At 55.4% G+C, this 22,301-nt stretch overlaps 9 protein-coding genes across 9 annotated transcripts; 5 read left to right on the plus strand and 4 right to left on the minus strand.

Annotated features, from left to right (window-relative positions):
• Positions 1 to 593: 593 nt before the first annotated feature.
• Positions 594 to 3,213, plus strand: KRP23_13746 (cGMP-dependent 3',5'-cGMP phosphodiesterase A; the record flags this gene model as incomplete). Its single annotated transcript, XM_067884497.1, has 2 exons — positions 594 to 2,879; positions 2,944 to 3,213. The coding sequence occupies 2 exons, from the start codon at positions 594 to 596 to the stop codon at positions 3,211 to 3,213; spliced, it is 2,556 nt and encodes an 851-aa protein (XP_067737900.1).
• A 130-nt stretch (positions 3,214 to 3,343) lies between these two features.
• KRP23_13747 (uncharacterized protein) lies at positions 3,344 to 4,772 on the plus strand (the record flags this gene model as incomplete). The annotated part of the gene is made up of 2 exons (XM_067884499.1): positions 3,344 to 4,415; positions 4,486 to 4,772. The coding sequence occupies 2 exons, from the start codon at positions 3,344 to 3,346 to the stop codon at positions 4,770 to 4,772; spliced, it is 1,359 nt and encodes a 452-aa protein (XP_067737901.1).
• Positions 4,773 to 5,103: 331 nt separating this feature from the next.
• KRP23_13748 (uncharacterized protein) lies at positions 5,104 to 6,270 on the minus strand (the record flags this gene model as incomplete). Its single annotated transcript, XM_067884500.1, has 1 exon — positions 5,104 to 6,270. One exon carries the CDS (start codon positions 6,268 to 6,270, stop codon positions 5,104 to 5,106), a length of 1,167 nt encoding a protein of 388 aa, XP_067737902.1.
• A 316-nt stretch (positions 6,271 to 6,586) lies between these two features.
• KRP23_13749 (RNA helicase aquarius) lies at positions 6,587 to 10,992 on the plus strand (the record flags this gene model as incomplete). Its single annotated transcript, XM_067884501.1, has 2 exons — positions 6,587 to 6,682; positions 6,742 to 10,992. The coding sequence occupies 2 exons, from the start codon at positions 6,587 to 6,589 to the stop codon at positions 10,990 to 10,992; spliced, it is 4,347 nt and encodes a 1,448-aa protein (XP_067737903.1).
• Positions 10,993 to 11,020: 28 nt separating this feature from the next.
• On the minus strand, positions 11,021 to 12,098 carry KRP23_13750 (N-terminal Xaa-Pro-Lys N-methyltransferase 1; the record flags this gene model as incomplete). The annotated part of the gene is made up of 2 exons (XM_067884502.1): positions 11,021 to 11,813; positions 11,902 to 12,098. The coding sequence occupies 2 exons, from the start codon at positions 12,096 to 12,098 to the stop codon at positions 11,021 to 11,023; spliced, it is 990 nt and encodes a 329-aa protein (XP_067737904.1).
• Positions 12,099 to 12,628: 530 nt separating this feature from the next.
• Positions 12,629 to 14,119, plus strand: KRP23_13751 (Phospholipase YtpA; the record flags this gene model as incomplete). The annotated part of the gene is made up of 1 exon (XM_067884503.1): positions 12,629 to 14,119. The coding sequence occupies one exon, from the start codon at positions 12,629 to 12,631 to the stop codon at positions 14,117 to 14,119; it is 1,491 nt and encodes a 496-aa protein (XP_067737905.1).
• Positions 14,120 to 14,425: 306 nt separating this feature from the next.
• Positions 14,426 to 15,106, minus strand: KRP23_13752 (uncharacterized protein; the record flags this gene model as incomplete). Its single annotated transcript, XM_067884504.1, has 1 exon — positions 14,426 to 15,106. One exon carries the CDS (start codon positions 15,104 to 15,106, stop codon positions 14,426 to 14,428), a length of 681 nt encoding a protein of 226 aa, XP_067737906.1.
• Positions 15,107 to 15,405: 299 nt separating this feature from the next.
• KRP23_13753 (uncharacterized protein) lies at positions 15,406 to 17,784 on the minus strand (the record flags this gene model as incomplete). Its single annotated transcript, XM_067884505.1, has 3 exons — positions 15,406 to 15,487; positions 16,463 to 16,617; positions 17,572 to 17,784. The coding sequence occupies 3 exons, from the start codon at positions 17,782 to 17,784 to the stop codon at positions 15,406 to 15,408; spliced, it is 450 nt and encodes a 149-aa protein (XP_067737907.1).
• An 877-nt stretch (positions 17,785 to 18,661) lies between these two features.
• KRP23_13754 (ABC transporter C family member 8) lies at positions 18,662 to 20,870 on the plus strand (the record flags this gene model as incomplete). Its single annotated transcript, XM_067884506.1, has 2 exons — positions 18,662 to 20,619; positions 20,792 to 20,870. The coding sequence occupies 2 exons, from the start codon at positions 18,662 to 18,664 to the stop codon at positions 20,868 to 20,870; spliced, it is 2,037 nt and encodes a 678-aa protein (XP_067737908.1).
• Positions 20,871 to 22,301: the final 1,431 nt, after the last annotated feature.

Genomic DNA, 22,301 nt, shown 5'->3' on the forward strand with positions numbered 1-22,301 from the left:
ATTAGCTCGTCATTATGGGAACATGGCCACGTGCATTATGGGATATGGTCACCAGCGTATTTGGTGTGAGCTTGACTTTGGAGTTGAAGTGAGATCGACTCGACTGGTGGAGATGACAAAAACAAATTCGAGGCAACGCACCCTTTCGCGCGCAAGATCTTCTTGTTCTTTTACTGTTTCGCTAGTCTACTACTGCTCCGTCTGTTCTGCTCAAGTCTTTCAACGATGTTGCAAGCACTACAGTCGCCAACTATGTCGGCGTCGCAAATTAAATCACACATGGGTGGATGTCTTCCATAGCAGTGACCGAGTCTGTTTCTAGCTGGAAGTCGATATTTTTACGCGCATGCAACGCAAGCCGCACCATCTTGGAGGGCTCCGTTTCAGGCTTCTCTCCGTTATTTTTTGTAGGCTGCAAAGCATCTATACTTATCTTCAATCCTCTCAGCAGATTGCTGCTGCGCTTTTGGATTGACCGAGCTCAGACAACTGTAGCAGCACAACGAGCCGTTTGGCGTCAATCGTGCCATCTCCGGCAAGACAGAGGGAGTCAAGCGCCAGCTCAAGCGACAGCTGCAAGAAACCTGCAGGCCATGACGACAAGCACAGCTGGGGAGAATGGCAAAACCCACGGTCCGACGCTGGAGACAATCAAGCTCCCGCGCGGAGGTGTGGTGGCCTGTACGTCCATTGGACCAGTGCAGCTCGGAATGCCGCCCGAAACAATCAAAGACTCGATGAAACTCGGTCTGCCGGTGCCGCGACACTATATTGTACCATCCGAGCCCTTCACCAAGAACCTCGGCGCAAACCTGGGAGTCAACGTGGCCGAGTTCGAGTTTCCTGCCTACTGCAACTTCTTTTTCAAGCGACAGTGCGTGAACCTCATCGTGACGTCTGCAGATGTAGAAACGCGTATCCGCCAGGTCTTTCAGGAGACACTCTTCGGACCCGCGGAGCTTGACTTGCGCAATGACTTTCCTCAATCGACACCACCCGAACAGTTTCCAGACCTAAGAAAGGAGCTCGAATACTTCCGCAAGTTTGGAGACACCCTTATCACTCTCGACATGCTGCTTACCTTCACGCACTTCGACGCCAACGGCGAGGCTCAAATTTTGCAGCCCGGAGCATCTAGTGATACTACTCCACTTATCATTCGCAAGGGTGACGGGTGCTTCACTATTGATGATGGAGCACACGGAAGCGTGACGTTGGAAGACGCAGTAGACCTGCCGCCGCCACCGGCCAGTGGCCTGAACCCGCATCTCGACTCGTTCTACCCACCCGCCTTTGGGGTGACAGTGCTTGGCAATTCTCATGGCTTTGACCCCAACGGCAAAACCTCTGGCTACGTTCTTTGGATCAACCACCGTGGCATCATGATCGACCCGCCCCCGTTTTCGTCGTCCATTTTGAGTGCGAACAACATTCCAGCCCTCATGATTGACGGTGTGATTCTTACGCATTGCCACGCCGACCACGATGCTGGCACGTTTCAGAAGATTCTACAGGAAGGCCGTGTGGCTCTGATCACCACGGACACTATTTATCGGTCTTTCTTGCGCAAGTATTCAGCCCTCTCGGGGTTTGCTCCTAGTTTTCTTGAGCGTGTGCTGGACCACCGCCTTGTACGCATCAACGACTTGACCCAGATCCGCGGAGCTGAGTTCCGGTTCTTCTACTCGCTGCACTCCATCCCTTGCGTCGGCTTTGAGGTTACGTACGGTGACAAGAAGATTGCCTTCTCCGGTGACCACCTCAATGATGTTGAAAAAATCCACCAGCTTGAAAGCGAAGGCGTGCTCTCACGCTCCAGAGCACAAGAGCTGCTGAATTTCCCTTGGCACTGCGACGTCATCCTACACGAGGCTGGCGTTCCGCCCATTCACACGCCGCTGAAGACGCTCATGGCGCTGGACGAAAACATTCGCAAAAAACTATACGTCGTACATACAGCAGCCAAGGACCTTCCTGAAAACTGCGGTCTGCGTGGAGCACCGGAAGGTGTTCACAATACCATCACGTTGGATGTCCCCAAGCTGCCCGAGAACGCTGGTGCACTTGAGATTCTCGACCTCGTCCGGAAAGTCGATCTGTTCGCTGAGCTCTCTCTTAATCACGCTTACGAGATTTTGCAGATGGCCCGCAAAGTCGAGTATGCAAAGGGCAGCATTGTGAGCAAAACGGGCAGTGTGGGCGACACTTTCTTCATCATCATTGTCGGAGAGGCACAGGCAGTGTACAACAAGGATCACCATGACCCACTCGCCGGCGCGGGGGATTTATTGGCTCATACTTCACCACACGATAACATCTCCGCCCCCAAACCGATAGCGCGCGGTCGCGACAACAGCACACGGCGACGACTGTCCATGCTGTCGCTCGCAAAACAGTACCGACCAGGTGACTATTTCGACCTGCAGTCGTTGTTGACCCCCAACTGGGCGCTACCCTATGACATGGTGGCGAGCACAAAGTTATCGCTGCTAGAATTCAATGCGCTAGACTTCAACTGGTTCCTGCGACGAACATCTTCGTTCGAACGCATCCAGCAGCTAGCGCAGAGTCGACTCTACTTCTCCTACGACATTGTCGAGAGCAATCAAGTGTTCCGGCGGCTTACGTCAGCTCAACGCACAGCACTCGAAATCATCCTCCGCCCACGCGACGTGACCGAGGGACAAGTGCTCTGGAGCATGGGCGACAAATGCTCCAGTGCCGTCATCGTAGACAAGGGTCAGTTCCTGCTTAAGATTGCACCTGTAGCGCCAGTCTCCAGCTCACCAACGAGGAGCGGCTCGGGTAGCGGTCCGTCGCGATCAAGACCTGCGTCTCCTGGCCAGACCATCTCACTCATGAGTCGGAAATCGCTGAACGTAAGTCCTTGCAGATCACCATGAGTTTCTTCATACTGACTTGCGTCTTGTGCCTCTCTCGCAGCGCATCATCCCCATGGATTTTAGTCTCATGGCCGGCACCTCTGGAGCAGGCAAGAACAGCGAGGCGTTGCAAGAAGTCGTGCTCAGCCACGGAGGCTTCGCGGGAGACGTCGACTGCCTCACGTCCACGGAGGACACGTCGCACGCGACGTCGCTCGTGTGCACACACGCGGGGTCCGTCTTCGTCATCCACAAGCACGACCTGCAGATCTTCCTCCTCGAGAACCCAGGCCTGCTCATGAGTCTCAGCGGAAAAGTCTTCGCTAGCTAACCGAAATATTATCAATTTATCACAACGACCACCGAAATGCAACATCAATATCTCAATTAAATAGCGCCTAATTAAATGCGTACCCGAATTAAGTACCGCCATAAAGAGACGAGCACCTGATCCTCTGCCCATGATGGAGCGCCCCAGCCGCCGCGACCGCTCGCGCGACCCCGAGGACGACCCCAACAGCGACACTGGTGCCAGCACACGCCTGCGCAGCCGTCGTTCGCGCGACACGCGCAGCTCCGCGGCCGATTCCACGTCGGACGGCGCCGACACAGACACGAGCTCGGCCGGCCAGCTAGCCGACACGCCCCAGCGCCGCGGGAGACGCCGCAAGACCGCGGAGGAGACGCGTAAGTCCACGCGCGAGTTGCGCAGCGCCGACGAAATGCGTCACTCATCGCGGTCCGGGGAGGAGGACGATGAGGACGAGCAGGAGGACAACGGAGGACGCAGTCGCTCGCTGTCCAATGCGTCCAACACGTCGTCCACCTCGGCGTCCTCCATGCTGTCCGAGCCGATCACAGAGGAGCAGAGACGTGTCAGACTCGACCAACAGGCGGCCGAGCTCGAGCAGAAGCGCAAGATGGTGGAGGACGGTACACTCGCCGAGTTCTGTCGCCGCGTGGCCGCGTTCAAGGAGGAGCGCAACCGTGTGCTGCAGACTGCTGAACTCCACAAGAAGCTGCAGCTTAAGAACGGACAAGACCTGTACAAGTTCGAGGTGCAGCGCGCCCAGCATCTGTGGGAGAACGACAGGAAGATGCTCAAGGAGGAGCTGCTTTCCCGGGTGGACGACGTCATGACGAAGCTGCAGGCAGAAATGAAGGCACTCTCCGAGCCTGGAGTCAAGATTACGGATGTGTACAAGAAACCGGAACAGAAGCCGCAAGATACGGAGACAGACAAGCCGTCGGTCGTTGTTGCTGTCGTCAAGGAAGACAATGACAGGAAATCGAGCGAGCCCGAAAAGGAGGAGGGTGAAGTACCGGAGTCTGCTGCTAAAGAAGCGCCCGTGCTCAAGCGACGCAAAATGGATACTACAACTAATGCGGATCCTGTGGAGCTGTCTGCGCTACTTCCGGAGGAGGATGTGCGTCTTCCGTTCGATGATGTTACTGCTGACATTGCTGCCATCATTGGTGACCGTAAGCAGACAGCACAGTCCACGGTCGAGCGCTTGCCGAACGCCGGGAACCGTAAGTTATACGTGATTCGACTTTGGCCAACTGAGGGTACTCATGCATTGTTGCTCGTTTGTTGGTGCAGTGCTCTTCAAGCTTGAGCGACGACGGCTTCTTTGCGGCAAGTTCGTTTTTGAGGACGGAGACGAAGTGCAGGTTTCGATGCCGCTCGTGCACGAAGACTACACGGGCACCATCTCGTCCATCACGGACGATGCCATCTACATCAAGCTGGCTTCGGGCCAGAAGGCGCGAATTTTCCTGCCGCACCTAGAGCGCCGCCGCTGCGAGCTTAAGCCATTGCTGCGCGGCACCCCGCCGACAGGCAACCTGCAGAGTATGGGCTGGTCTGAGTATGATACGTTCTACTAAGCCACGCTAGCTCAGCCCTTTAGTCGGTAATATGCATGTACTTGTTGCTTTCTGTGCGCCATCTACGGCGACGCGTTCTTATTATTTGCTTTTTGTTTCACCCACCAGCGGCGAGGGCATTCTGGTGCTTAGGATGACAGAGGTATTCGAGTGCACGCCACTTCCGTTCGATGGTTGCACGCTTAATCCAGACTCGAGCTCTTCCACACATCCACTTCGCACCGCCAGCCGTTCACGCCACTCCGCGAGCTGCTAAATACTTATTGTCACCACACTCATGTACCATCTACTCGTGCGGCGAACTGCGGCACGCTCACGCATAGGAAACACCTCAATGCTGCACAGTTTGGCTGCCACCGCTGGACAGCATCTTGAGCAAATCGGTGTTGCGGTCTCGCAATGATGCACGGTCTTCATCGGTATCACTATCACTATCGTCTTGATACTCTGCAGCGTCTATAGAGTCCGATCGATCGCCGCCCATCCGACCCAGAGTGCCAATGACACCGCTGCCGACGCCCACAACAAAGCGCTTAAAGCCCAAAGCTCCACTGAGAGCCATGGCGAGTTGTTTCTTGGCTGAAGGTTTCCTCTGCTCGTAGTCCATGTCATCAGCGTCCTGACTGTGCAGGTGCAACCGCCGACGCTTCAAGTCTCCACGTGCGTGTGCGCCACCAGGAACCACCTTCTTGCGGAAGCGAATCTCAGGCGACTTGAGCTGAGACAGCGACACATAGCCGCCTGAAGAGCTCACTGAAGAGCTCACTGGTGCCACGGAGCTCGCATCCGAGCTCTCAATAAGACTATGTCGTGGTGGCAGTGCCGGTGGAGCGGAGAGCGGCGGAGGAGGTGGCGGCTGTGCGTCAAAGTCGCTGCTGCTGCTGCTGAACGACGGGTTGCCGGCGTAATTATTCGGCAGCGAGGAGCTCGTACCGACAGCGGACAGTTCGTGCAGGTCTGGACGTAGAAACGTTGTGAAGGCTGCGCTCCACCGCAGCTCCGGGCGACTGTCCACTGCTCTCAGGAAGCGCTGCAGCCTCTCGCGCCTGTGGTGCAGCAGCCTCGGGTCGTCTCCTCGTAGATAGGACATCCACCCTCCGTCCGGGAACTTGGGCAATGCGTCACGCAGCGCCGAGCCTTCGGTCTCCACCAGGTAGTTGTAAAGCCGGCGGAAGTCCGTGTAGCGTCTCATGACGGTGTAGCGCACCATCGGCGGCAGCTCCGGGTACGCGACGCTCTGCTCTTCGGTCGCCGACTCTGGCGCGTCGCTGATGATGCTTAAATCACGCGCAGAGACGCCGGAGCTGCCGCTGCTGAAGCTGGACGCGCGCACGTCCAGCACCTCGATGTGGTACTGCCAGCTGGCGTTCTTGCGGGTCACGCCCGTGATCTGCAGGTCGCGACTGGCCTCTCCAGCGGCCTGGAGCGACGGACAACTCGACGGCAGCGACGCGGGCGGCACGCGCTCGCGTTTGGCGGCGTCCGCCACGGGACGCATGGCGGATTGCCGGCTCGAGAGAAGACCTGGGACTTGCCTTGTAGGGAGGATGCGGAGGTGAAACGAGCTGCGATCGATAGGTGAAGGACAGATGAAGCGGGCGAGGGGCGCGCGGCGGAGGCCTCTACACGCAGTGAGGCGGACTGCAAGAAGGACGTCGGTTGCTTGGCGCTGCTCCTTGTGCTCTCCGGCTCTGACCAAATTCCCAACTAATATGGAGCGAAGCGCGGGAACTGGCAAAAGGATTGGGATTATGTAAGCCACACTATCGCTACGTTCACTTGAATCCTTTGGCTCGAGCAGCTTCGGTCTGAAAATGCCCCGTCGAGCCGCGTCCTCGGCGTCTTCTGGCTCCGCCCCCACAGCATGTGAGCTGGCGCAGAAGGTATTAGATCAAGCGCCGTCGAAAGAGGTACGCGATGAGGTGCTATTTGTCTCCGTTTTTGCGTTCTAACCTTGTTAATGACTCAGTCACTGGACAGTGTGGCGTCACTTTACGCCTCGTTCCTGGGCGAGGAGAGCAGCGATGCGGACACTTTGAAGTGTCTCCAAGAGTTGGACAATATGAACTTCTTGGAGGACGCCTTGTGGCCGCTGGCGGACGTCATTGGCTCCGTCCGCGACTGTCGACACCACGTGAAGAAGGCCTGGCTGGTGTCTGTGCTGCTACTTGTGGGCTTCCGAGCTCGGGAGGGGGACATTTCGTCCTGCAATGGAGTGTGGACCTTCTTGAAAGAGGAGGACGCTGCCTGGAACACTTGTTGGACGTCCTTGTGGGCGCTCTTGGCGGAAGCGGACTCCTCAATGGAGGACGACGCCAAGTGGACGCTCAAGGAGCAGACGGCGCTCACTCAGTTCCTCATCACGTGCTTCCAGAGCCTGGAGGTACAGCAAGTGGCGTCCTGCGTGCTGCAGCTGACGTCGCTGCCACTTTGGACGGCGCTGTCGCCCAGCCAAAGAGCGCTCGAGTTCCAGACGTACCCGAAGCTGGAGCGACACTGGAACCGCATCATGTCGGACGGTTCCCAGGAGAAAAAAAGTGCCAAAAAAAACAAGAGGCGCAAACTGAAGGCAGCGACGGAGACCCCGCGGTATGAACAAATTGCGTTGGTGCAGCGATTAGATGCGTTCTTCGAGATTGTGAAGGCCCCAATGGATGAAGACGTACCGAAGCACGAGTTTACACAGCGATTTCGATTTGTGGCGCTGTTCCTGGCCCTCCTGATTGACCTCTTGGGCCAACTCCCCACACGGCGCTTTCTGCAGACTGTATTGCGGCGGCGTCATGTGCGAACCGTGCTCCAGAACAGTCCGTTGCTGCAGCATGCACGGCAGTGGCAGAACGCTAATGAGCGTGATGCACTTCGTAAACAGTTAGCGTTGCTGGATGCATCCATTCGTTTCCCCATCAATGCTCACACGGGTACGTCGCTCTCTCCGCGGGAGTACCGTGAGCACCAGTCGCGTCACATTCAAGCTTTGCAGCAGTGTGCTTTCCAGTCATTTAGAAACTCGAGAGTGGAAGAATTTGCTATTGCTCCTTGCGGTCATATCGCGGACGCCTCCAGCTTCACAGAAATGCTCAACCCTGTCGTGGCTGCCGACCGACAGCGACTCACCGCGTTAGCTGTTGCTGTCGGTGTACTCGCTGACCAGGCTGAAGCTGACTCAACCTCTGACGCCGAATTGGTTGATTTTTTCAAGGAGGAATACTCGTTCGCTATCAGCAACGAAAATGACGCACTTTCGTCGAACGCGCCGGTGTTCCCGACCGAATTGGACATTTGGAACAGCATGCTGGACCGCAAAGATGCCCCGCAACAAGCTGAAGCATCAGATGTCAACGAGACTACGGAGAATATCTACGGGGCTGATGATACGAATTTGTTCCCACTGCTGTCCGTACGCAAATTAGGTCTGCAGTTTTTGAATCTGGCCGACTATCTACAGCGGAATTATGACCTGCTTCGTCTCGAAGCGGCTCAGGATATCCGCGGTGACCTTGAGGCTGCTATCAAGCAGCTTGATGCTGTGCGTGCTTTGCGTTCATCGAGTGGGAACGATACAATTTTCCGCGGTTTCTCGCGCACTGCCGCCCCGCTATCAGACGCGCTTCAGATTGTCAAGGTGGGCAAACCGGCGCTAGGTCAAACGACCCCAGCATCTGTTGTTGCACATCTTGAAGTAGAGCTTTCGAGTGGTCATGATCGCAAACATTTTGATTGCTATCAGACAAAGGAGGTGGTGTTCCTCGTCACAATCCGAGCTACGGCTGATGAAGGCGCTGAAATAATGGGCTTTCAAAAGCAGCCCAAGGATACGGGATCGTTTCCTGAAAATTTTGGCGTACAATATGTGCGTGCTGCCGAGATCATTAAGGTTACGGACGTCGCAGGAAATGTCATTAATGACGAAAACCCTGTTGGCAAGGGTAGCAAACGGGTGTTCATGTTAGCGTTGGATGGTGCGCAGTACAAAACTGACCTTGAAGCTGGCCATCTGGAGGCATACGAGCAAGTGAATGTGTTGGTACGACGGAAGCCGCGTGAGAACAATTTCAAGGCTGTACTGGACACGATTGCGGGTGCGTGGCACAATGCGAACAAGGAAGATCTGCTACCAGGGTGGCTGCATGACCTCTTCTTGGGATACGGTGATCCTGCTGCGGCACTGTACAAGTCAATCTATAAAAGCAGAGCAGAGAAGCAAGTGGTGGTACCTATGGGTGAGCTGTTGCTGGACGGCAAGCACGCATTAGAAGCTGGAGGCGCTGACAAGCTTGTGAATGCCGAGGATGAATCGCAGGAGCTTAATGCAAAGGATGCGGCGGCACCTTTTACTTATGCCGAGGATTTGCGCGAAGGGACGAGCATTATCCAGGCATACGTCAAGCAGAAGTCTGCTGCACCTCCAAGCGTGAATCCTCCAGTCCGTTTCACCAAAGCGCAAGTGGCTGCGGTGCGAACAGGCATGTGCGAAGGTCTCACACTGGTAGTGGGGCCACCTGGTACGGGAAAGACTGATGTTGCAGTGCAGCTCGTGCTGAACCTGTATCGTACGACTCCAGCACGTGAAAAACTGTTGATCGTAGCTCACTCAAACCAAGCGCTTAACGACTTTTTCGCGAAGATTTTGGAACAGCACGTCATCCACGAGGCTGAAATTGTTCGGATGGGCCAACCGCAGCTTGCAAACGACGCCAAGGACAGTAACGAGGGAGCCTTCCATGCGGATTTCAGTCGCAATGGACGTGTTGCGTTCCTGCTGGAGCGAAGAACAGCTTTGCTAACTGAGGTGGAGCAAATGGCGCAGTGGTTGATCAAGCGCGATGCTGCGCAGTATGCAGGCCTTGCTGGCGGTTCAGCGTCGTACTCATGCGAGAATGCTCTTATCTTTTACCAGTTCCACATGAAGGCATTCCTTGATGCAGCTCGTGAGGCCACCGAGCTGCCATCAAAGGATGAAATGGCTACGGCACTCTCGGAGTTTTACGCGATGCGAAAGGAGTCGGTACCTGACAAGATTGAAACTCTTCGCGAGTTTGCTGCAGACATCGAGTCGTATTTTGCGGAGCTACGGCGTCTCCAGCCCTTTGAGCTGCTTCAGACCCCACGCCAGCGGGGCGACATGTACCTTATCCACCACGCGCGCATCGTAGCCATGACGTGCACGCATGCAGCTCTAAATCACCAGAAATTCACGGATCTGGGACTCACATTTGGGAGCTTTATTATGGAGGAAGCTGCACAGGTGAGCGAGCTTGACAGCCTTGTGCCACTTTTGTTGGCGTGCTCCGAGAAAATGGGACCTACGCCAATCGAGAGCAAGACGTCCTCAGCTCTTAAGCGTGTTGTGCTGATGGGAGATGCGAAGCAGTTGCCGCCAGTGGTAAAGTCGCTCGCGCTGAAGAACTACGCGCACTTCGACCAGAGTCTATTTACACGTCTGTTGCGCCTTGGTGTTCCTCATGTTGTACTCGACCGCCAGGGGCGCAGTCGGACTGAGTTGGCAGACATTTATCGGTGGCGCTACGATGGTATTTCAGCTTCTGGAGACAAGACTACGTTGAGCGACTTGCCTCGCGTGGAATCAACACCAGAGTACCAGACTGGTAACGTCGGATTCGCACATGTGGCGCAGCTCATAGACCTTTCAGGGTCCTCCAAAGAGCACCAGCCAAAACCTTTTGCCTTCGAAAACGAAGAAGAGGCCCGATTCATCGTTGCACTGTTCCGCTACATGATCGGTATCGGCTACCGCGCTGAACAAGTGACAATCCTCACCACTTACAACGCTCAGAAAGAACTTCTGCAGCGGCTGCTGCGCGCTAAAGGAGCCAAGGCCTGCAAGGTATCGACGGTGGACCGCTTCCAGGGACAGCAAAACGACTTTGTGCTGCTATCCACAGTTCGCAGCGGAACTGCGGTGGGACACCTCCGCGATGTACGCCGTGCGTCTACGGCTTTCTCTCGCGCGCGGCTTGGGCTGTATGTGGTGGGTTGCCGCAGCACGCTGGAGCAGGCTCGCGAGCTGCAGCCGTTCTTGTCCAAGCTAGTGTCTATTGCGGAGAAAAACGATGGCGACAAGGCGACTAAGTTGGCGCTCGTACCGTCGGAGCGACTTGGCGGCAAGGCAAAGACGACAAAGGCCAAGTCGAATGGCGTCGTGTACGTCTCAGACCGGAAGCAGCTTGAGAAGGTGGTGACGGATCTGAAGGCTTAGATAGAATTAGCGGCTCTATTGTGTCATTCTACGCGAGCGCGTACATTTTGACTGGGTAGAGTTCTTCCGGAAAATGACGTTGCCTGCGTTCTGCCAGTAGTGTGAGCCCCGCTTGCTCGAAGATGCACTTGTAGTAGACCGCTGAGCGCGTGATGCTGCTGTCTTGGCGGTCCAGGTCGTACGGCTCCTCTGTCTGAAAGATATTCTCCTTGATAACGATGAATCCGTTGGGTGTGAGTGCCTTTTTGCACCGTTTCAAGTACCGCACAAGGTCCACATCTGTGAGATGAACCAGCACCCACTGCATCCAGATGAGGTCGTAGCTCGCAGGTTTCGGCTCGAAGTCCTGCAGCCCCATGCAGTACAGATCTCTCACTCGTCCACGCAGCGTCTCATCCACTCCAAGATACTGGGGCACTCCACGCAGCAGTCTTGGACTCTGCTCCACCATATCCACGTGGTCGAACATCGACAACAGCAGCAATTTGCTCACTCGGCCGATACCGGCGCCGCAGTCCGCTGCAGCATGACAGACCCACTCGGGTCGCACTGTGTCTCGAACATGTTTGAGGAACCGTTTGGACTCGCGGACGTCGACGCCCGAGACGTGGGCGAAACCTCCCAACACTCCGTTGTCCGTCAGGGGGCAATTGGCCTCGTTGTCCCAGTAGTCGTGGGCGCTGGCGTACCACGTGAGCTCCCGAGTCTGCGGGGTCTCTTCCCGGGTCTCTGTTTCTACTGCTTCCTCTACCTTTTCTCCATCGTCCTCGAATCGGTTGGGCGCGTCCCCCAATTCTGCTTGCCACATAGCGAACACGCTCCTGTCGGCGCATACAGATAATCATACCACGGTGAGGAAATACATTGAAGATAATAGTAAATATGATTGTTCGGGGAGATACTACGTACTCATATTCCTCATGAGGGGCGATTTGGCTGGACGCGTCCAGCGCGCGCTGCACTTCGGTGGCGATCTCGCGCAGCTCCTTCCAGTCCACACGCGAGCGGCTGCGTCGGGAGCAAGGCAGAACTAAGGACACGGACGCAACCTCGAGCGCCTTGGCGTCGGCCACTGGCGGCGGCGAGGAAGCCGATGGTCCAGCCATACTGCAAATATTTGTCAACGGAGACGAAGAGTTGTTTTACCTCTCTTTAGTGACATGTATTATTTGCGGGTTTTAGGAGGAAGCGAAGGAAGCGAAGGACGGAAGCGAAGGAAACAACCGGCGTACATGGTACAGACAGACATGTACCGGTGCCTCCAGGATTCCAGGCTGGGATTCACTGTCCGTCCAGCTGCTGTCCGTCCATGCTGGTCAGTGACCAGCATGAACGGACAGTGAATTCGCTCTGTGCCTCCGTCGCGGATCGTTGACCTGCTGGTGACTGACCTTCTCGGGAAACGGATGGAGAGGAACGGGCAAGCAGAGCTCGCAGATGGAAAATAGAGTTCAACTGATGTCCACTCCGACATTTTGTTAGCACGATGGATGGCAACAAGAGAGGATCCTTCGTTGCCAGCACCATGTAGGCATGTTCAGACCTCGGAGCCTTCACCGAGAAAGCGATGAATCCCGTCGATGCTATTATCCATTGTGGGTTCCACACGCATTGCGTGATGCCCGCTCATCTTCAGATGTGCGCGCCACACCACCCGAAAGAAAAGTCCTCTACAGAAGCCTCTATCGTGTATCTGTTCATGGACCTGCACCCGTTTGTGTGTTGTGCAATTCATGCCTGCACGCCGCGGCGGAACCGTGTTTTGTCCTCCATCTCCTCTATCCACCGGTCACAGTTTGGCAAACTGAGTTTGCACAAAGCTAACGGACACGCCGAGGACGTGGCTCCAGTCTGGAAAAGAATGTCAAACTGCCGCCGTCAGCCCAATGTCAAGAACACCCTGCGCGGCAGGAGCTCTCAAATGTCCAGGCGGATCCAAGTACCCACAGCGACGCACATCGCGGTAAAGGAGGACGCCAACTCGAATCGCAAGAGGACAATTCGCTTTATGGACGACAACACGTTGGACATCACGGAGCTGAGCTCGGCCTCCGGATCGGAAACACCCTCGCCTGCGAGCTCAACATCAAGCTCCAATACTTTCTCATCGGCGAGAGCGCATTTAGATATCCCTCTTCGATTTCGCCGATATGAGGGCAAGTTCGAGAATCGACGAGGACAGTCGCTCTTTTACTTCGCACTCTTCCCGCCGGAGAAGATGGCTATGCGCGGAGTTGTGCTCTACCTGCATGGCAGCAGCAGTCATTGTCGCCGACATATCGAGCTGTACAAAGAGCTCTGCAAACAAGGTTTCGGTGTTATCGCGTACGACATGGTGAACCACGGCGCGAGCGATCTCGACGGGAACAAGACTCGCGCACACATCAGCGACTTCCGATTCCTCGTTGACGACACGAACGCCTTCATCACGTTTGCCAAGCGCTCTGTCTACACCGACGCTCTTCGGTACTGGCGGAAGCACCACTACCCTCGTCATCCCCACGGCGAGAACGACAACCTTGTAGCTCTACCCGAGCCACCACTGATTATCGCCGGATCATCGCTCGGTTCGTTGGTAGGTATCCACACCGTTCTCACAGCACGACACAAATTCCACGCCGGTGTTTGGGCGGCGCCAACGATTGGGGTCACGTGGAATCCGCTGTTGTACGCTGAGTCGCTGCTCCCGCTAGCAAAATTTATCCCCAAGGCGCGCATCGTGCCCGCTGTGAATCATGAGCTGTTTTGTCGAGACCCAGCATTTCTGGAGGCGTTCAGGAATGACCCGCTGACCTGCACGCAAAAGATGACTGTAAAAAGTGGCACGGAGGCACTGAGTGCCATCAAGAGACTTCAGAGCGACAAGCGTGTGCTGCAGTCCGGTAGCGCTTTCTGTGCGACCCCCATGCTTTTCATTGCTGGGTCGAACGACGGAGTGTCCGATCAGCAGGCTGCTATCAAATTCTTTGCGGCGATGGGGAATATCGACAAGGAATTCAAGTTAATTGATGGAGGCTTCCACTTCGTTTTTGAGGATACTGAGAAAGAGGCCGCCATCGCTCACCTTTTACAATGGCTTCGCGCGAGATTTCCGCTGGAGACGCGGAAGGATAGCCGTTCTAGTTAGTTTGCTTGTTATTGTAAATGCAGTCGTGGTTAGTTTAGTGTTCGGTACATGCTGTCGCCATGGTACGTTGAAGTCGCCGGCCGATGCAATACTCCGAAGTACTACGGGTTACCTGGTCGTGGTGCACCCTTTTCTCGAAAAAGCGCTGTTTGTCTTCAAAATATCACCAAAGCACAACCGCGTCTCAAGCGAGTTTCACAGCATCTATAGCATGCACCTCAATTGTTTTTCTTGCTTCGGCTTCCGGTCGGCCGTTCATGTTAATAAGTTACTTCATATACACTCACGCTATTGCTATTCCACACTCTACAGCTCGACAATCTTGCCAGAGTACATTCCTACCGACACTCCGTCGTCCTCATTGGGCATTTCATAGCTTGCCATTTCACTACGCTCCGGAAGCGGGCCTAGGCGCCCCATGTGACGCAACTGCCGCTTGAACGCCCAGTTGGTAAACAACACGCGCGATCCAGCCACCACTACACCTCCCTGACGGTCCTGTGTGCGATAGCTGCGCGGGACTTCCACGGGTGGCACCACATACTCCGAGATCGACACAATCGACGCGGAGAAGTCGATGATTTCCGCGTTGCGCGGGGAGATTGACACCGAGTCCGAGTCCTCGTCGGAAGTGTCTTCGTCCGAACTTCCCAACGGCTCATCTTCCTCATCGTAGCGCAGGTTTTCCGACGACTCTGCAATGTATTTCTGCAGTTCCTCTCTGTAACTGTTTTCGTCGATGGCAGGACCACCGCTCTTCTCTTTGCTGCTGTGGTGGTGTGTCAGGCTCTCCAGCGCGCGCTGGATGAAGTTGTGCTTGTGCTTCTGTGGCTCCAGTGGCTTTGCACCATCTTGGCGATCGAACACCTTCTCAAGCCACCCGTCCTGGCAGAAGGTGTTAGTGCGCTCCTTTTTGGCATCAATGTCCGTCACTGGGATCAGGACGAAAGGCTTCACAGACTCGGTCGCTGGAGTAGCCATGGGCATCGTGTTCGGTGCTGCTGACTGAGTTCGACGTCGATAATTCGAGAGTGAAAGACTGCGAGGATGAACTCCAGCCACGGCTGGACGAGCATCTGCAAAGCATGATGGATGCCTCTGGCAACGCAAACCTAGATTACGCCCTTGGTAAGTTGGTTGGCCTGGAAATTGAAACTCGGTGAAAGTTCTGCAGCAAGCAATAGCACCTGCCATCTGGCCGACTTCCCCAGTCACTGAAGGCTATCCGTTCATTTTGCTTCTGCCATAGGGGTTCTCAAAGTCAAGACCCAGCGCGAACCGCTGCGTTATGCTGCAGCAGCCGCCAACTCGATCGCAGAGTCAATCGGCACCGCGTCGCAGCACACACGGCGCTGTCGGTTATTCAATCTGCGTACGGTACCCGATCGACTCCACTGGAGCACTGGTTGCAGCCAGCCATTTCCATGAAGTTTTCACTCGCATCCCGCCCCGCATCCTGCCCACCGTCACGCGCACCGAGATTCACTTCGTTTGCACTGCTCAAAATATTCTAGGATGCTTTGCTAGTCTGAAACGAAATAATTGACCGGCCGGCATTGCCAAGCGGATCTTCGGCACGCAGCGAGTGGCCGTGAGCCCATACCAACCAGGTGGCAATTTCGCAGCCTGTGACCGTCAGTTCTGAGCATGATATGGCACTCTCGGTCGTGTTGCATGCGTCCCCGGTGGATTCTCTCGACAGCCGAGATCATCGCTCGTGGTGACAAGTGTCCGCGATCACGGAACTCATCAAATGCACCACACGGTCGGGCCACACGGTTGGAGCGTCAGCGTTGAACCATTCACGATGATAAACGGAGCTCGGATGCAAGCACTTCAACATGCATAACGGGTTTTCATACAAAAAGCATGTCTACCACATCTCGAGGTTGTACATCCAAAGTCTAGGACTCGGTAGTTTTCTCTTGAATTCTCGAAACTCTCAGTCGCGGTGTTTCCCAGCACTCCATTTCCTACGATGTCCCGTTCTCCTTGTCATAGCTTCTAGGACACAAGACGAAACTTTCATATGCCATCGCATTCAGTAGATTCTGGTCGTGACAGGGAACTATCCCCTCCAAGCAGCGATACTTTGCTTTCACTTGCAGATGATTGCCTTCACTTTGAGTATCGGTATTGCTCTCGACACACTGGAAGTATCCATCATGGCGCTTTGGTGCAGCTAGGAGCGGCCGAGTTGAACCAACGGAAACGCTAGTCGTGGGCAAAAACGTTTTTGCACGATTCCCGCTAAGTCGAACGTATGAAAACACGGGTAAGTGGCCGAGAATGGGTGGCTTCTCTGCGAGAAAATTGCCTTCAAGACCGAGCCGTTCAAGGCACTGAAGCGCTGCAAATCCATCGGGTAGCTCAGTGTCGAGGCGGTTGTAGTCCAAGTCGAGCTCTACGAGATTCCACAGCCGTTGAATTTCCTCCGGCAGAACCTTGATCCGGTTGTAGCTCAAACCGAGTCGATTAAGCAGCCTCAGTTTGGTGATCTGTGTTGGAAATACCGATAGTTGGTTGTTATCCAGCCGTAGTTCACGTAGCAGCGGTGGGAACGTCACCTTTACCGGCAATGTCTGTAGGCCGTTCTTCTCAAGGAGCAGTACTTCCAGAGATACCAGCTTGCAAATTTCCTCCGGGAGAGCTGCAAGTGCGCTGCCAGCAAGTCCCAGGACGCGAAGGTGGGTGAATACAGCGATTTCCGCAGGGAGGCAGTTCAAGTGGTGATTTGTCAACCAGAGCTCTGTGAGGTGATGACCGTGGTTCAGATCACCGACGGGAATAATCGGACTGCTGGGTCTGACGAAGCTTGCCCTTGTCGAGGAAGGCTCAGGTCCAAACGCTTCATCCTTGCAGCTGCAGCTAGCCGTTGTTCCGATCCATTTGTTGTTTTGTCCTTTTGATTCCGCTTGGAGCTTCCGCGTGGTCGTAAGGTACCTGCAGACGGTGCGTGATGAACAACAGGTGCTTGATGAACGTGAGAGTTGGTATGCGCTGCCGAGTGCTGCGTCTTGCCCGCGGTAGTATCATGATGAATATTCATCGCGATCTGGCAATGGTGGGTCTTGGGCCAAGAGTCTTGGTTGAACGGGCGTGGAAACGAGCATATCAAGTTGTGAATGCGGAGACAATTCCGATGACGGCGAGGAAGACCTTGATGGCAGCACCATGTTGATCCGGGATCGCGTGTCTTCCTTCGCCTTGACGGCTATGCGAAGGAGGACACGGATCAGATGCTACGCAGTCCTGCGTCTCATACAGCTAGCCACACGCATTGTCATGCAGTCTGTGCTCAGAGCGCAGGCTTCTATTGGAGGGCCCGAACCAAACAGGGAAGCTCATCGAGCAGCAGCAGCCACCCTGACGTGGATGACAACAGGAGGTTGCCGCCGCGGCCCGACACGGAAGAGCGCGAGTCGTACGTGCTGCGGCGGCGGACCACAGACTGAACGGTTAATTGAGGTGCGCGGGCCTGGGGGCGGCCGCCGAGCGTTGGGTCCGGCGGCCGCGGAGACGCGGCGCGATACGATGCCGATGGACTGGCGCTCCGAGGCCGAGCTCTTGTTGGGTACCGACACACGCGCGGACGGGTGGCGCAGGACAGCGGTGCGCGTGTTGAGCTGCGCGGACGACACGGGGCCGAGCGTCGTGCGGAGCATCTTGGTGACGCCGGCGACGCTAGGCTGTAGCAACTCATCGACACGAGCGAGCTGGCTGACGTGGGCTTCTTGGCGTGGCCAGGATGGCGTTAAAGAATTTCTTAACGATAACCTGACCTTTGCTCGATGCGTGCTGAGGATTTGCAACCATTTCATGGGGTGTGCTTTTCAAATGAAGCAAACCTTAACTTGGCAAATCGCTTGTCTTCGTCCAACCGCACAGCGACGCAAACCACAGTGCAGCAACAGCAGCAGCCTAGCCGCGCGCGTTGAACACGGACAGCAGCAGATCGCCATAGTCGCCGCTCACCTCAGCTCCTTGCCGAACTTCTTCTTGTACACAGGCTTGATGTCGCGCAGCACGAGGTGGTAGCGCACCACGGCCCTCACGCATCATAGCAATGCCTTCGTTGACTTCGCCCATGGGCATCTGCTGAACAATGGCGCGCACGTTCAACCACATCTTACACATAAACGTCCCCGTCCTCGTTCTGCTCTCCCCGGGTGTACATTTCCGATTCTGCCTCTTCCTCGTCCTCCCCCAAGTACATGAAGCAAGCAGTACGCCTCGAGGCCCATTGAAGCACCCGTCCTTCATCCCAGAGCTGCTCGAACTCGCGCTTGGTCGAATCAACGTGCGTCTGAGCCGTGGTCGTCTCAAACGTCTCTGCATGGCGGGCGCGACCGTGCTGACGAGACGTTTCGTGCAGGGCAAGGGTCCTGCATTACCTTTTGGTGGCTGTATATCGGTATTTATGATAAGGTTTACCAAAATCACCGGTATAGTACCGGTAAATAGCCAGGGTATCCCTCTACAAGAACCAGACATCCCTCTACCAGAGACAACTCCGAATTCGGGGATGCCACCGCGTCCGACATGGCGAGCTACGGGACCTTCGACGTCGGCGGCCGGAGCCCCAGCGCGACAGGCAGCGCTCGCTGTCGAGTCCGGCGGCGCCCCTCGTCTTCTGCGTCGCCCGGCGCATCTGTAGGCACCTCTACCAGCTCCGCGCGCGCCCCCGTGGCCTCTGCAGCGCGTCGGCCGTGTCTCGTAGACGAAGCATCGGCCTCATGGCTGTCGCGCCTTGGCTTCCTCTTCGTGGAGCCGCTCGTGGCTCTAGGAGGTGCGCGCCGCCTGCGCCTGCAGGATCTGTGGACACTCGAACCTGAAAACACGGCGGCGCAGGCCGAGAGGCGCTTCCGCGCCGCCTATCGCGCGTCCGGCCACCTGCTGACCGCCATTTGGCGCACCGAGTGGCGCGCCATCGTGTGCAGCGGTGGCCTCGGGTTGTGCTCGGCGCTGAGCGCCTGCTGTGTGCCGGTGTTGCTCTTCCAACTGCTGACGGCTGCCATGGACCCGTCGCCCGCGCACAAGTCAGTGCGGGAGCTGTTGCTGCTGCTCGTGGGCATCCACGCGGCCGTCATGCTGGCCGTGCTCTTCGACCGCCACGCGCGGTTCAAAATGTTCAAGGCGCAACTTCGTGTGGTGGCGTCCATCCGCCTGCTGGTGTTCGCCAAATCGGTGGAGAAGCCCGTGAAGGGGCGGCACGGCACCAGCACCAGCATCGCCGTCATCGCCACGCTCTACTCGTCCAACCTCGTGCAGGTCAGTTGGCTGCTCATCCGATTCCACGACCTGTGGACGTCCACGGTGCAGCTCTCTGTGCTATTAGTGATCATGCATCGCACGCTGCACACGAGCGCGACGATGATCCTCGCCTCCCTTGCTGCCATCATTGGCAGTCTGTCGGTGCTCACCGCCTTCTCGGCCAGGATGCTGCAGTGGTACACCAAGAAGCGCGCCAAGACGCTGGCAGTGGTGAACGAGTGCTTCAAAGGCATCCAGTCCATCAAATTATACGCGTGGGAAGACAAGATCCTGTCCAAGATCATGTCGGCTCGGAGGAAAGAGGAGAAAAGGCAGTGGTGGGAAGCCGCTTTCCGCGTTGTGCGCTACTGTTGCGTGTGGGAGTCGCCAGCGTTCGCGTCCGTGGCGATTTTTACGTCTCTTGCTGCCCATGCTGGCTACTTTTCGCCCGCAACAGTTTTCACGGCGCTGATCTTGATCGACCACGTGCAGGTCGAACTGCATGGACTCATTATGGGAATGCGGGTCTTCATCGATGGCCGGGTGGGGCTGCGCAAGATCGATCGATATTTGCTCTATTGTGATAAGTTCGTGGACGCAGAAGAAGAACATTCCAAAGCAGAACCCAAGACATATCCTAAGGGCATTGTTGCCGCTATGGACATGGCGAATCTATCGGTGGGGTATTACTTCCCGATCACAGTACTTGGTAACGTCAACCTGCGAGTAAACGAAGGCGAGTTGGTGGTGATTCATGGCAAGGCGGGGGCCGGAAAAACTACGCTGCTGACTGCATTCCTGGGTGATGTGGCGTGCGTGAATGGCAGTGTTTACCTGTCGCCAAACTACAAGATCGCGTACTGTTCTGAGCAGCCATGGCTACAGACTCTCAGTATCAAGGAGAACGTCATTTTTGGTTATGCCTACGACGAAGCCAAATACTACCGTGTATTGGATGCGTGCTGCTTGCTGGAAGACCTTGAAAGCCTACCAAATGGAGACGACACGATGATCGGTCCGAAAGGCATTAATCTTTCGGGCGGTCAGAAATCTCGCATTGCTCTCGCTCGAACATTATACTCTGACGCGGATGTGTACCTGCTTGACCGTCCATTGGCCAGTGCAGACGCCATTGTGCAAAGTGATGTGTTTCGCAAGTGTTTCTTGGAGCTGCTCCGGTACAAGACGGTTATTATTGCCACACACAACCCAGAAGTTGTTGAATCTGATTTTGTCGATCGCTTATGGTACGTCAATGACTCCGCTGTCTCGGAAACATGTCGAGGTGGGTCGTCCTCGGCGGCGACAGGAACAAGCAGTCGTCGTGCTCGTCGCCTTGCAGATATTCCACCCTGGCGTATAGGCCACAGTGATGAAAATACCGACGATGAATACACCCCGTTTGCGATGGATAAACAGGAGATGGAGGGGGTGCGAGCACGGATATCGCGCCATCGGCCAGTACCAAAAGCGCCAGGAAGCCCCGAATGTGACCTGACACGCCGCACAATGGATGGAATTGCCAAGGAAGTTTGGTGGCCGAAGTATGACCGAAATTCTTCAATCATGGCTTGCATTTTCTTCCTCGCGTATGGCCTAATTGATGTGGCTAAGAACTTGTGGCTGGTACATTGGAGCAATTTGGCCTGGACTTCTGTCGATATGTGGAACGCAACAGTCGTCTACGGTTTGCTCAGTGTTGGCGCTTTTGTCGTCTTACTTTTGAGCTGTGCAGTGGTGTTTTACGCTCTTTCCAGACGCGCTAAAGGTATTTTCAGCGAAGTGACGCAGTCATTGCTGCGCGCTCCGATGTCAGTGCTAAATCACACTCCAATCGGGGAGATCCTGGCGCGGTACTCTACAGACATGCAAGTCATCGACGGTTTGATGTCGTTTCCTTTGGTGTTTATGTTCCGAAGTACCGCATCCATTGCGGCTGCGTTGGGAACAATGTGTTATTTGTTGGGCGTCATGGGTGCAGTTTTCACAGCGCTGACGGTGTACTTGTGTCGAGGAATGGTGGACAAGCGTCTTTTTGCTCAGGTCTATACGTTGAGAGCACAATTGGATGCGGCCGACCTGAATTTTGTTTCTGAGACTCTTGACGGCGCTGCTGTAATCCGTTCATTTGGAGCTGATCAGATCAACCGCGTGTGTCAACACCATGGCAAAATGGTAGATGATAGGTCTCGGATTGCGACGGTCGTCGAGGTATTCACCCACTGGTTGTACATTCGGTGCAGCCTTCTTGTTGCGGTCTTTTTGTTCTGCTTGGCCGTTTTGCTGGCGCATGGGGGTCTTCAAGCAAGCACGTTAGGTCTAATGCTCCATTGCATCTACAGCGTCCAACGTGACTTTGTATCCTTTTCGGTCGGGATCTTGAACAGCTCCGTCAACATGTTCAGTATCGCCAATTTGAAGAAATTCCAGCATATTCCCCCAGAAGAAAGCGTCGACCAAAAAGGGGGACAACAACGCATTTGCGCCCCGCTCCAGTGGCCGACAACGGGTACAGTAGTTTTCGACAACGTGTTTTTCAAGTACGACGCAGTGCAAGGTGATGCTGACACGTCAGTGTTTGCGTTAAAAGACGTGTCTTTCTCGATTTCTGGTGGCGAGAAGATCGGCATCGTAGGGAGAACTGGGTCGGGCAAGAGTTCGCTTGCTATGGCAATGCTGCAGATGCACAGGCTGCCGCGTGGTCGCATACTTATCGATGGAATTGATATTAGCCGTCTGCATCTGCGTGACATCCGCAGCCGGATCTGCATCATTCCACAGACTCCCTTGTTTTACCGAGGCTCAATTCGCCGCTACTTGGATCCGTTCAAAGAGTTCGATGACGATGCATTATGGGAAGTGCTCGTGAAAACTGGTCTTTGTGAGGCGCCAGGACCAAATGAAGATAGCATGAAAGAAAACTACGACG

The sequence above is a fragment of the Phytophthora ramorum genome, assembly GCF_020800215.1.
Source record: "Phytophthora ramorum isolate Pr-102 chromosome Unknown Phyram_PR-102_s0019, whole genome shotgun sequence".
In the NCBI taxonomy this organism is placed as follows: Eukaryota; Oomycota; class Peronosporomycetes; order Peronosporales; family Peronosporaceae; genus Phytophthora; species Phytophthora ramorum.